Raw genomic sequence first — 14,736 nt, forward strand, 5'->3', positions numbered from 1 at the left:
AGTGGGCACTAGCTTGAATGTATATATATATATATATATATATATATATATATATATATATATATATATTCAAAAGTGAAAATTTTTCCATTAATTTTTTCACACGTCTCTTTGGCTGAATTCATTATTTATTATGTTACTAGCCTATGCAAGCATATATATATATATATATATATATATATATATTAGGTGTAGCTCGGGTTCTTCTAGGGAGTTGTTGAATTACGTACTGTTACATACTTCTGGAATTTCAAAAATATATTGGGCTATTGCATTTTCAAGAAAAACATAATAAAAAAATCATTGGGTGCTGATTAATCCATCATAACTTGTAAACCATGGCGATTGATTGACAATTCCTTTTAACAAATTCAAAAAAAAAATTACTGATCTCCCCTAAGAGCTGGGGCAGAAGTACTATTTCTTTGTTAAGGATATATATATATATATATATATATATATATATATATATATATATATATATATATATATATATATATATCCTTACTATAATTTTAGTAGAACTATTCAAGGTCTTTTGTCATATGCATGTATAAATGCTTTTGTAGTTGTCTTTGAGGGAATTGACACAACGGTCGAAGCAAGGATTGGTAGGTAGCTAGTTTTTGTTTTAAATATCGAAGGCGTCATGTTTTTGTGTTATAAAAAGAAAACCACTGACATGTAAGTTGAACCACGGTAAGAAATGCACCTCAAAACACTAAAAACAGATAAAGGGATAAAGGTTTGGGTATAAGCTTTAGTTGTCTTTTAAATGATAAGATTAAACATTATTCCTACTCACCCTAAAATGTTTTTGCAAGAAGTTGTTTTCTTTTAATTTTTTTTTTTAATGATTACCAAGAATCAGCAACTGTATTCTATGGACATTTGAGAATCATAAATTATTACTTAAATTTATAAAAATAGTGCACCATTGCATGTTTCATCAATGAAACATGTTAAAAGTAATAAAAAACAAGATTATTTACAATCGAAAAAAGTGAGTCGTGAAAAAGTCTTTATTGCAAAGTAGTTTTCTATTAAAGGTAAATGGTCCTTTTAAATATATCCTAAAAGTGTTTCATCAATGACACATGTGTTTGTTAATTATTTTATAAAATCAAGGAGTTATTTAATTAGAAATGTTCTTTGTAAATACGCCAAAAGTTAAAAAGTTAAAGGGTCATCTGTAAATTTTTCGAAAGAAAAAATTTATGGCACCCCTCTTTTATTTGTTTATTTTTTATGCAGCATTAAATTTTCAATTTGTTGTCGTTTACTTTTTTATATATATTTAAAACGTGGAGAGAGAGAGAGAGAGAGAGAGAGATAATTCAAGATTCAATGGGATCGTAAACGACAAAAAGGTGTTTTTCTAATTCGTCCTGACCTATGTAGACAATTATGAAATTCAACTTTCACTCTAGTAGTATTTTCACAATCAATTCAAGCTTTTGTTACTTTCACCAATGTATGAGTTTATGCTAACTAAGTCTTTCTTTTCTCTTTTCCAAGAAATATTGGATCATTGAAAAATCTCAAACAAGCTTAGTTTCAAAGGCAAGCTTATTTAGAATATCTATGGAGAAGGCAAGAATAGATTTAATAGATGAATTTGTCAACTGTTAGGTGTGTCTCTAATGTATGGTTATCAAGTCAGCAATTGTTTGTTTTAAAGGATGAAAGAAAAAGACTCGGCATTTCTATGAATTTCAAACCTTTTTATGGGTTAGGCTTTGAGTGAGCGGGACCGCTGGGTAGAGAACCCAAACTCTTATCCAACCATTTATTTTTTGGCTTGTTTGAATGGACGGAAAGTAAAGGAAATGGTAGTCAATGTTGTGTTTGGTTGTTAATAAACAAGAACGAAAAGAAAAAAAAAAACATGTGTGGTTGCAAGAAAAAGGAATGAAATTGAACAGCTTTGGATGGAAAAAAAAAAGTGCCACTCATTTCCTTTTATTTTCTTTTTATCCAAACACAACTTTGTAATCATTTTTTCCTTCTCATTTATTTCTTCTTATTTCTCTACTCATTCCTTTCCTCTTCCTTTCTTTTTCTTTTCTTTTTTTTTAAAGTATAGGATTTGCTTTACTGCGCTTCAACTTATGTATGTGACCCATTTTTATAACACAAGAGTTTGATACTCTAACCACCTACCAGACTTCAGCTAGAATCATTATACTTATAAAAAAGAAGAGAGAAAAAAAGACCTTTTTTTCATGTGGGAAGCATGAGGCCCTACCCACGTACCGCAAAAAAAGTACGCAAGGGGCGTCTTCTTGTAGAGGTGCTTGTTTGACCACCACAAACAGCCGCTTCTTCTACAACAAAACTTTACCCCAGTTCTCAGGTTCTTCTTCTGCTCTCAGGTTCTTCTTCTGCCTTAATCAAGCACTCGCGCAGCCTTCATTCTTCAAATTAAATAAATAAATCAAGAAGAATGAGGCATTTTCACGCTCAAAATGGAACAAGCTGCGATTAACTTGTATTTGGTGACTTTCACTGGCAATGAAGCGTGGAACGGCCTTTCCCACATGCAAGTACAATAATTTGGAGCCAGATAACTGCTGGAACTAGAGAACTACTGAAGTAGCATGAACTCACATGAATTAAGGTGTCTAAATAACGGTGTTACCTGAGTGGCTTAGTTACCCTCCTTTCTTCCCTCTAATATTAGGGATGTTTTGGTATCTAGATGCTTTTGTATGACACCTTTCAACTTTCTTCCCTCTAATATTAGGGATGTTTTGGTACCTAGATGCTTTTGTATGACACCTTTCAACTAAAGAATATCTCACATGTTTATAAGAGTAGCATCCACAATAATCAAACCACAAATTTATCGCCTGCAAAACCTTTAATCTGACTGGTTATGTTATGCCCCTTAAAGTAGGGTGTCTAAGCAGTGATTCTACTGTTAAGTTTTAGTTAAGAACACATCATACTCTAAAAGAATAAGGATCTTAGATTCTTTGGGAGTGAAGAAGGAAGTCCAAGTCTGCTCAACATGTGACTGATATTCCTGTTTCTTGTTTTTTGATATAGAAGCTAAGATCACAGCCTTCTTACTAGTGCTACAGGGTTTTACTCTATGTTTTTTTTTCTTAGTTCCTGTGGCCAACAATGCCTGTCTTGGGCTTGGAGCTTAATTTACCTATCAAAACCATTGACAGGACCGGATTGTCTGTGGTGAAAAGCTCCCAAGATCTCAAGCCAAACGACGTGAAAACTCAGGGATTTAAACCTCACTTATATCCTTCCTAGGCGACGTCTAATCACAAGTGAATCTTGATTTTCATATTCAGGGAACAGCTTTCCACGTGGTAACAGTCTTCAAATACACGTAGAAAGATACTGGTAAGATACAGAAGCGAAGTTCTTGAAAGTCAATCAATTTCGACTCTGAATGTTAGAAACAGGTGTTAGTTTTAATAAGGAATATTATTTCCTGAATCTGGTTTCATGGGGAGTTTTTGTGTGTGCGTGTGCGCGCGCGCGCGAGCTCTCTTCTGTTTCGACCTAAGGTGACGCCCAAACATGGCTGAGTCCTGACAGAGATTGAAGCGGCGGAACGAGGAAGCCAATTCGAAGTAAAGCTCCCGTTGCCAACGAAGCAAAATACCAATTGCCATTTGCCAAGCAGAGCAAAGAAAAGATAAAAACTGCGCGGAAAGGTAGTTTTCTTACTCCCCAGAAAAGGACTAGAAAAATGCTGCCAGGAGCAGCTCTTCCCTTTTATTCTAACTCCATATGGCAGCGGAGGAAAATGGGATGTTTGGTAGTGAACAAAGAGTGATCTCTCTCTCTCTCCCCTCCGCTCTCTCTCTCTCTGGTTCTATTTGGTGAAGGTTTAGCTGGCCTTCGAGTTCTTCCAGGCTCTCTTTCTCTCTCTCTGGTTCTATTTGGTGAAGGTTTAGCTGGCCTTCGAGTTCTTCCAGGCTCTCTCTCTCTCTCTCTCTCTCTCTGTCTTTCTGTCTCTCTCCCTCTGCAAGCTTGTCAAATTTGTTGGTTCTTTGTGTTCAAATCTGTTTCGAGCGGCTTTGGCACTTTGGGGGATCTTGGGGGATCTTGAATTGAAGAAATTTCGATGATGGCTTTGGCATCTGGGGATAATGAAGACTCTAGTAGGGGGAATATGTGGGCTTTGGATCAGAAGCTGGACCAGCCAATGGATGAAGAGGCTGGGAGGCTCAAAAACATGTATAAGGAGAAGGTAATAACTAGCAAGATCGGTTCTCTTCCCCTTCGTTTGAGGCCTTCGTCATGATTGGTATTATCAAAAGTTTGTCTGCATGTGGTGAAACACAAATCCGAGCTAAGCTTTGTCAGCGAAGAAGGGAGCTATAAGGAATGCTACCGTCAACCCGTTTATTGCAACAACTTGATGAATCTTATCTTGTCCTTTTTCTAGGCCATGGTGGTCATTGATGCTAAGATTGGTGTTCATCTTTCCTTTTTCCAGTCCTTTCAACAATTGAGACCAAGTTATGCCTTGAGTTGGATAATTTCGGACCAGCTTTGTCTTTGAAGGAAGAATTTATCAGTAATGCCCACTATAAAAGTTGTCAACTATTCAAGGAATTTAGTTGGTCCTTTCCGGAAGAGTTAATAAATTTACTTATAACCTGCCCAAACTGAAGTAATTATTTCTTTTTCTTTGCTTTCAAATACAGAGATTCCTCGCATGCAAAAAATTTGTAAAAGAAGACGTCGAGATGAATTTTGGCACTCTGCTTCTTGTTTCCCTCCTTGCATGTCCTGAGTAGATCAGTCAATTTAAAATATATATATATATATATATATATATATATATATGTATATATTCTTGAATGACGGGACGGCTGGATGCTTACGTCTGGTTGGGCTGAATGAAGAACTTTTGTTATCTTTCACTTCTTTCATGTGCGATTTAATGGATTGGATTTCGAAAAGGCCAGAACGATCCTGGTTCTCACATGCTGTGGTAGCGACTATTTGCTGTTGTCTTTCTTGTTATATCGGACTTGTATGCTCTCCCTTTCTCGAAGCTTCATCTGACTTGATAAGGTTGCATCTTGCAGGCTTTTTCATCCTTCTTAGTGCTACGCCTTGCATTTCAAAGTCTTGGAGTGGTCTACGGTGATTTGGGGACATCACCTTTATATGTTTTCTACAGTACATTTGCACGAGGCATAAGGGATCCCGAGGATGTGATTGGAGCACTTTCATTAATCATATATTCTTTAACTCTCATTCCGCTTGTCAAATATGTATTCATAGTACTTAGAGCGAACGATAATGGACAGGGTGAGTCACTTTTAACATAAACTTCAAACGATTAATACTTTTCAATTGGTTTTCTTCTATAATTGCAAGCTAGCTTCACTAGCATCGTGCTTATGAAACTATGCTTTGGTACTTTAAATGCTACCACACGAACCTTTATAAACTTTTCCCATTTCAATCAGCATCTTGAACTTGTAGTCATTTGATGTCTATGCTTAGGGGCTTGCAGGATTATTGCATTAGATTTATCCGTTCAAACTGGTTACAGAAATGTTAGTACCGCGTGTACACATGCACATGTGTGTGTGCTCTTTATTATTGTATTGCTCTTGTGTTTCTCATTCTGTGGTTTCGTCTTGTTGCTCAATTCTCAATTCTTTGCTGTTGCGTCAGTGACACTTCTTTGCTGTTGCATCAGCGACACTTCTTATCTGATTGCTGATATGAATACTGAAAGTTTCATGTGGTATGATCATAACTGTACCTACTTATCAGTTTCAAGCAGATTGAACCATGTCAGTATTTGTTAATGAAAATCATGATTTATGTGGACAAGTTCGGACTTGAAATGAGGAAAATCCTAGTTTGAAATGCTTCAAGCTGCATTGAGTAGTGAATTTTGTGACCTTTGATGCCCAAGTTTGTGATATGCATATCAACCTCTTTTCAGGACCAATTTAATCACTTGTGCATGCTCTAAAGCCTATTCTAGGTAATTCTATTGACTGCCAGTAGCTTATGGAATGTTAATACAATTTTTGCTTCAGTTTTTCATTTAATCATTGCCCCTCGTTCTCATGCTTCCACTATGCAGGTGGGACATTTGCACTTTATTCCCTTATTTGTCGTCATGCCAGGATAATAACTATTCCAAATCAGCATCGAACTGATGAAGATCTAACTACATATAGTCGCCACAGGATAGAAGAAAAGTCATTTGCTGCAAAGACCAAAAGATGGATGGAGGCGAGTGTACATCGAAAAAATGCCCTTCTTATTCTCGTCCTTGTTGGCACATGCATGGTTATAGGAGATGGAATACTGACTCCAGCTATATCAGGTATCTGAAGATTCCTTCTTTCTCACTCACATCATAGTCTCTTTGTTCATTCTATGACTTTTTGATCTGGAGAGAATGCACCTTTTTGTTATTCTTGAGGTTCAGTTTTCAATGTTCTTGTTAATAATTTCATTTTTGACAGCAAGATTTTATACGGGCAAGCAACAATTTTCAAATCATCCCTCTATCAACTGTTTATGCCCTTTCCTTCTTCTGGTATAACTGCATTAGATGATTCTATGGAAGAAAGATTTATCCATAATGTACCTATAATCGAATACTCAAATATTACTCATCAAGATTATATTTTCATGCATCATCTCAACTACTTTGATTCTTGTATCCTGTCTACACATCAGTTGGAATTTATTGAAATTCCATTAATTCTATTTAGCTAAACTAACCATGATGTTCTATGCCTGCCCAGCATCTTCTGAGTTTATATTTTTTTCTTCTTTTTTATCACATTATTACTGCCTTACTGGATTCTTTCAGGTGTGCTAGAATCTTCCTAGGCTTTCTGAGTTTCTTTAATACTGGTGCTACTTATTTCTTTGTATATTTGTTCTTGACCTGTGAATTTGTTAGTCTGGTAGCCATTTTCACCCTCTTTAGCCACCATATTTACAGAAACACCCATGCAGTAAATGATAATATTGTATGACTTTTGTGGAGGCATCCCTCCAGCAGAAATGGATTTTCTTCACATAAAGCGCTATATCATGTTACTGTTAGCCATCTGACACTGATCCCTTGGTTTGCTTTGATAATCCTAATTTCTTTCCTTATGCAATGTGAAGTATCATAATTATGATATTTGTGAGGTCTTCTAACCTTTTAATGCATTGAACTAGGTGAATATTCTGTTTGCTCCATGGGTCTTCAAAATGTCTGAAATTAAGCTTATCTCTCTATGCATATGCCTATTCCTGTGTAGATAGCAGATAGCACTATGAAAGATCGTTGAATGACTGAAAGGAGGAAGGGCGTCAGTGTGTTTATTATACTCTTTGGAACCTCTTACAATTATGAAGGCATCTTTTAGATCTTGTCATTATTTAGTGAATAGGTGCTAGGTAATACAGGGTTTCTTAAGTTGTTATGATGTGGGGACTAGCAATGGCTAAATATTGTGACTCTTCTTTGAAACAGCTGGCAGTAAACTAATGGATTGATTGCAGTGGCTTGACAACCAAATGATTGTTCTATGAAATGGTGTTCAGATTATATAATTTTTTGGATGTGGATTTTACAATCATTATTTCATGTTGTGTCCATGGAAAGGGTATAATGCTAGTCATAATTTCCTTAACTGCATCTGTGCAAGCCAGAAGAAACTTGGTGATGTTGTTTCTTTTGACAAACCTGTTCTTGTTGTTTAGAATCTCCGGGCAGGTAGCATTCCTGGTTTTGGACAGACTACGCTTTACAATTGTCAATGTATGTAACATGTTGAAAGTTGAAAGTACAAGTTAATTGACAAATTGGAGTTAGGATGGGTTGATGAATGTTATGGGTCATCGAGTGAAGGAATGGAGACTCACTGTTCTCTCTAGTTGACATTTTTAATATGGAATTGGACAAAAGTTGTTCTGATTGTTGTGATGAGACTATTACCATATGAGATTATGATATATACGCACAAATGATTAGTTCTGTCATAAAAGCCTGACATAAGAAAATTTGATTCTCTGTTAGGAGCAACAATTAGAGGAAAGTGGAGGAAAAGGGTGTGAGAGAGAGAAAATCGGGGAGAAAGATCAGAGGGGAACAAGAGAAAAACATGAGTAACCTTGCAAAGAAACATAAAGGCTTTTTGCAAAATAATCCCAGCTATACAATCTATTGGCAAACTAGTCTCTACCTATTGCACCATTAGCGTATGCTGGTCGTCTTAGGATCTAGAAGGGTCTTACCCTGACAATGATTAAACAACAGACATGGTAAAAAGGACCCCCAAAATATACTGTTAATTTTTTTTTAATTAATAATCACCGTTTAATCTAATACTTCCCTTTTCCTGGATCGCTTGAGAAGAAGAAAAAAAATTGAACTTCCAGCTTGCCACCTTATAGATTTTCTATTTCTGTACTTTGTCTAGAGAACCTGTGGTTTTCTATTTGGCATGATCTGTCTGTCTGTCACATAAACATGGCACCGTGGTGTGCATGTCCTTCAAACAACCGCCAAAGGTCAGGCATCTTTACACCATTGGACTTTGCCTATTTATAGCCAGAATGTTAAAAATTTATGTGAAGTGTCACTATTTAGATGTGATGTGAATGCCTTTCATTCCCATAATATTTTCTGAAACCAAGGCCGGAAGCATGTGGGTCATGTTCAATCCAATGCATCAACATCTCAGTTAACAACTGCACTGGTGTATCCAATACCTTTCATTCCCATAATTTTTCAGGTTTTCCTCGCTCAACGGAGTCTCAAATTTGTTTGGCTCGTTGTCTTAGTCATTCAAGTACAACCTTTTGTGTTTTACCAAAAATATCTATGCCTATTTACTTTTTTCAAAGTGTAATCATTCAATTAGAACAGAACAGGTAAAACCATCATTTGAATTTCTCTTGGCTGTTATTGTCAGGATTGATTGACGGTTGTTAATCTCAATGACTCATTCAGGACCATCTTGCAGAAACACATTAGCCAGAGACATAAGAAAATGAAAAACATGAATTACCTATATGATCCATTTTTTGCTTTACACATGTCTGTGTTAGTGGTGAAAAACCGGTTTCTATAGGAGCTTACTATTCAGTAAGTACATAATTTTATTATGAGTCAGGTAGTTGTCAATGATGCTGGGTGCAGGCAGTAAGCACACCTGCAAATGGTAGATGAATGGTGCCCTTCTTTGTAACGGTAGCTATATTCCAGTAATTTGCTTCTACTCTGCATCCAAAAGTTGGTTTCTTTCCCCAAGCATGTCACGACTCAATAGTACCAGTATACATCATAAAGGCTCTGAATGCAAGGCCATATTGAAATTAATTCTTGTTGTATACAACTGCTCAAAAGAATATTCTTCACTTCTTTCAGCTGGCCATAGCATGAGGGTTGCTTGAATTGGATGTTTTGTTTGTCATAGACTTTGCTGGACATAATGAGGCTACATAGTATTAAAGCCCCAACTGGAGAAGTTCATTTCTTCATTTTCTTTGAAATTGGTGAAACATTAAGAGTTTAAGACAAATATAAAATTGTTGGACCCTTTGAATAAGAACTAGTTTTCATGTCCGTCAAGGTAGCTCTGCGTCAACAAGATGTTTACCAGATACATTAACTTATCATTGCATCGATGCACTTGATTTCTCTTTAATGTGTATCAAATATTTTAATTTTTTTTCGACCACTCCATATATCTAACTGCACAGACTTATGTTGTTTGTGATTACTTTTTTGCTTTTGTGATTATCAGTAATATCTGTTCATGTAACTCTTTCTTACTCTCTAATCAATTCGCAGTTCTTTCAGCCACTGGAGGAATTAAAGTGGACCATCCCAAGATGAGCAATGGTACTTTTCTAAATGCCTATATCTAATGCAGTTTCAAGTACTCATGGAGGCATTTTGTTGGAATTTACCTGAACTATGAGATCTTGTTAGACCACCTTATCTTTTTGTACTGAAATTTTTTAGTTCAATTCTTCAGATGTTGTGGTGATCGTCTCTGTAATTATACTGGTCGGCTTGTTTAGCATGCAACATTATGGCACTGATCGTGTTGGATGGCTGTTCGCTCCTATTGTGCTCATTTGGTTTATTTCTATTGGGAGCATTGGGGCATTCAATATATGGAAATACGATAAGAAGGTACTGAAAGCTTTCAATCCAGTTTACATCTATCGCTATTTCAAACATGGTAAGAAAGAAAGCTGGGTCTCTCTTGGAGGAATTATGCTTAGTATTACAGGTATTCTCTTCATTCATTTTCACTTGTCAAGTTGAAACTGTAGATTTCCAACAATTTTTCTATTGGTATAGGTACTGAAGCACTTTATGCTGATATGTCTCATTTTTCTGTGGTAGCTATTCAGGTATATCACTTCTCATGTAATTCATCATTTCTTAGCATTGTTTTTTTCATTTGATCCTGTAAATGCTTATATTTTATCTATGCAGATTGCATTTACTGTGATTGTGTTCCCGTGCCTACTTCTGGCATATACAGGACAGGCAGCATACATTTTTGAAAATCAGGATCATGTGGCGGATGCCTTTTATAGGTCCATTCCAGGTGGGTCATGTTCTTTTCTGCCACTTTTGTTAGTTCATTTATAAAATTTTGACTAATTTTTTGTCATTGTTCTGATCCTTTAATTGTAGAGTCCATATATTGGCCGATGTTTCTAGTTGCGACTGCTGCAGCTGTTGTTGCTAGTCAGGCCACCATTTCTGCCACATTTTCAATAATCAAGCAAGCTCTTGCACTTGGATGCTTCCCAAGGGTCAAGGTCGTGCACACTTCCAAAAAGTTTCTGAGACAGATATATATACCAGACGTGAATTGGATTCTTATGGTTCTTTGCATCATTGTCACTGCTGGTTTCAGGAATACAAGTCAGATTGGAAATGCATATGGTAAGCTTGTGTAAAGCCTTCCTATAGACTGCTTCTGCTAATGGTAGAATGTTCTAAAAGAATGCTTGCATGTGCTGGCGGACAGTTTATTGAACTGTTTGCTAATGACTGATTGGTACTGAAGGCTTTTAATGCCTTCCTTTTGGTTAGGATCCAGCTAAAAGACTTGTTCATGGGAGGATCTACTTCCCGAAAGAAGTTTATCAATGAAAGGAAATGTTAAGATGAAGTTATTCCTGTTAATATTAGGGGAGAAATATTACAGAAGATATCATGAACCAGAAGAAATGCATCAACTTATGCAGGTCTTGTCATCTGCATTTCATTGAGTTAGTGCCTCAAGAATGTTTACTGTTTTAAGAAACTAAGAGTACTATATATTTATATCCATCCATTTGATAAGAAGATGAAGGGAAATGTTAAGTTGAAGTTGTGTCTGTCAAAATTGTAGGAAAAGGTGACAGAAAGATATCATATGAACCAGAAGAAATGCATCAACTTGCTAAGCTCTTTTCATCTGCATATCAATGGCTTAGTGCCTCAAGAATGTTTATTTTTTCAAAACTCTTTGTAGTATACCTTTAACATCTATGCATTTGATAAAAAGATACAAAGTGCACACAAACCAACAATATGGCACATTCGGACATTGACGGGCACCTTTGCTAGTCTCAGGCCTAATCATGTCAGGATCAAGTTATATCACCTACTAGAGCTAAAGAATAGTTAATGTTGCCTGATGGCAATGACCAAGTTGATTTTGCTACAGCTTGTTCCAATTGGAAGATTTCAGAATAAAAACATATGGTTGTAACTGTTAATGTGCGCTTTTACGTTATTGGAGCATGGATGTCTGCCCCTTCGTTTCCTTATCAATCAAACTAGATTCATATTGTACTTTTTGCCAAGAAAACATAGGTTGAGGAAGCAAGTGGAATGAGTGGTTGATAGGAAAGGTGTAAAACTATGTAAGAGAGATTCTTTGGAAGGACATGGAAATCTGCAAAAGCATCGGAGGTCTTTTATGGCAGGTTTTTGTGTATCCACTGATGTGTGGAGGCAACAGAAGTATGTTTGCTGAGGACCTGAGGTGTGATTCGTGTGGTCCTTCTTTTTTTTCGTCTACTGCTATTTTTTATTCAATCTTGTCCCATATGAATATAGGAAGTAGGGAACAAATAGTATTGGGTCTCGTGGCTTCCTGCAAGTTGTGCAAGACAGTTAACCATTCCTGAAAGTTGTCAAAGAAAGTGAAACATACTGTTGAATATTGTTAGTATATATGGCAAAAAGACAGTTCCCAGGATAATTTTAAAACTGGTTTTTTTCTTTGATTCCTTTCTCTGGTAACAGAAAGCATTTTATAAAAATGAAAACTGAGACCAGCATGAATCATTACCATATTACCTGGATTGCATAATGAAAGATTTGTAAATAAACAGCCTCTGGAATGTGGTTGCATTGATAGTCAAATTGAGTCCTGCTTTTGAAGGATTATTTTATTTGATCGAGTAAATTCTTAATATATGAACCAGATTACCTACTGACGAAATTAACGCTTTTATTCTCTGGAGTGCCTGAATTATTTGTTGTGCTTACACACATGCTGTTATCAACATTTTTACTTTGTTTGGTCACAGCATTTGTTTCTCTGTATAAGTGAATATCCGTCATTTTGTTTGTCATCTAATTGTATTTTGAACATATGCAACAGGCACTGCAGTTGTGATGGTTATGCTTGTTACAACATTTCTTATGATCCTGATAATGTTGCTCGTATGGAAAACACATTGGGCTCTGGTTTTGATGTTCACAGTGCTTTCCCTAGCTGTTGAACTTACTTACTTTTCGGCCATGTTATTCAAAGTAGATCAAGGTGGTTGGGTTCCTCTTGTGATTTCTGCAGCGTTTCTTTTGATTATGTATGTTTGGCATTATGGAACCATTAGGAGGTATGAATTTGAGATGCAGAGCAGGGTTTCGATAGCATGGATTTTGGGTCTCGGTCCTAGTCTTGGACTAGTTCGTGTTCCTGGAATAGGTTTTGTCTATACAGAGCTCGCAAGTGGAGTACCTCATATTTTTTCCCACCTAATAACCAATCTTCCAGCAATTCATTCTGTTGTGGTCTTCGTATGTATCAAGTACCTACCTGTCTATACGGTTCCAGAGGAAGAAAGATTTCTTGTAAAAAGAATTGGCCCAAAAAATTTTCATATGTTCCGCTGTGTTGCAAGATATGGGTACAAGGATTTGCATAAAAAAGATGAAGACTTTGAGAAGATGCTTTTGCACAGCATTTACCTGTTTGTTCGTCTTGAGTCAATGATGGAGGGGGTCTCAGATTCAGAAGAATACAGCTTGTATACACAAACTGAAAAGTCTGCAGAATCTCTGCCCTGTGGAAATGGTGACACTATCTCTTCCTTGGTAGAATTGACATCGTCTTCAAATGATGCAATCGTGCAAGAAAGGTCTCCACTAGGAACAAGCATTATGATGAGGTCCTCAGGCCAGCTGAGTCAGAGTACAGAAGTAGATGAAGTTGAATTTCTCAATACCTGCAAAGATGCAGGTGTTGTACATATTCTCGGGAATACCATGGTGAGGGCAAGAAGAGATTCAGGAATTATTAAGAAGATAGTTATTGACTATCTTTACGCATTTCTGAGGAGAATATGTAGGGAGAACAGTGTTATTTTCAACGTGCCTCATGAAAGCCTCTTAAACGTGGGACAAGTATTCTATGTATGAGGGTCAGTACATGGATTTTGTCTTTTTGTTTCACACCCTTCAACACATTTGCTGTGGTACATGGCACCAAGTGGTGTTGATAGAGGTGACGGTGGCTTCTTTTGCACACCAGCAAGGTGAAGTTAGGAGATATGCGAGGAATTGCTTCTTCTTTCTTGTTAAGTTGTGCATTAAGCTCTTTTTTTGTGCATTTTGCTCTCCTTGGGTATGTGTCCGTTTTTTCCTCTGTACACAGAGTCGGTCAAAGTTTTTCTTAGTTCAAGATATACCTTACTGAGAGATCCACAACGATGTGGTAGCGGCAACTGGGCTGTTCTAAGATGGCCATGCTAATAGAGGAGCGATAGCAGATTGCATGATCCATTTCCCTTGTGGATTCGAGCCTCTCCCAAATGTTTGAATCCAATCAGCATCCATTGGGACCAAATTTGCGTTTGTTGCAGCTTCCTCTTGCGTCCTTACCTTGTAAATTTGACCTGTTTTATGTTGTAGGGGACTCCAGTTGCTTCCATGAAACAGAGGGGAAACACTTTGTAATTATGTGGAAGAAAAATCGACAAGGTGTTGTATGAGACATGATATTGGGATTTAGGATTGAAAAGCTTGTCATTCTTTGCATATTTTGTGAATAAGCGTTGCAGGGATTTGCCGCCCTGATCTTAGATTTTGATATCTTGTATGTGTTTTGATTGTCTTCCGGAGTTTCCATACATGTTTGACTTTGTTCTCATAATAGTAATCACATGGCATTTGATTTGGGTGGTTGAGATTCCGCATGAGATTTTTTGTGCCTTGCGGTGATGCATTTAATCTGCCACTATGTTGTTTTTCATGACTTTGCTGATTATTGATCTCCTATCAGCATAGGCTTATGGGACTTTGCGCAACCTGACCTGAAGGGGGCAATCTACCCAAAAGATTGCGAGGTTCACAGTGTTAGTTCCATGAATCTGCTTCAATTATTGAGGCAGATTAATAAAACAGTGACAAATTGTTTCTATTTGTCATGTGTGTTTTATGTTATCCCAATCACTGCCTTACATGCAAATCTTTCTACC

The 14,736-nt window shown here is 36.7% G+C and overlaps 1 protein-coding gene across 4 annotated transcripts; it reads left to right on the forward strand.

Moving 5' to 3' along the window:
• The first annotated feature begins 3,520 nt into the window (after window positions 1–3,520).
• LOC116263810 (probable potassium transporter 11) lies at window positions 3,521–14,432 on the forward strand. 4 transcript variants are annotated; one of them, XM_031643597.2, is made up of 10 exons: window positions 3,521–3,680; window positions 5,067–5,292; window positions 5,942–5,983; window positions 6,192–6,331; window positions 9,809–9,859; window positions 9,996–10,256; window positions 10,328–10,380; window positions 10,466–10,580; window positions 10,670–10,924; window positions 12,639–14,432. In XM_031643597.2, exons 4-10 carry the CDS (start codon window positions 6,232–6,234, stop codon window positions 13,676–13,678), a joined length of 1,875 nt encoding a protein of 624 aa, XP_031499457.1. In that variant the 5' UTR covers window positions 3,521–3,680; window positions 5,067–5,292; window positions 5,942–5,983; window positions 6,192–6,231; the 3' UTR covers window positions 13,679–14,432. The 4 variants fall into 4 exon arrangements, with proteins under 4 accessions (XP_031499457.1, XP_031499458.1, XP_031499456.1 ...); XM_031643596.2 differs by having other exon boundaries at window positions 3,523–3,680; window positions 6,086–6,331; XM_031643598.2 differs by lacking the exon at window positions 5,942–5,983 and having other exon boundaries at window positions 3,522–3,680.
• The last annotated feature ends 304 nt before the right edge of the window (window positions 14,433–14,736 follow it).

This window comes from Nymphaea colorata, chromosome 11, assembly GCF_008831285.2.
Source record: "Nymphaea colorata isolate Beijing-Zhang1983 chromosome 11, ASM883128v2, whole genome shotgun sequence".
NCBI lineage: Eukaryota > Viridiplantae > Streptophyta > Magnoliopsida > Nymphaeales > Nymphaeaceae > Nymphaea > Nymphaea colorata.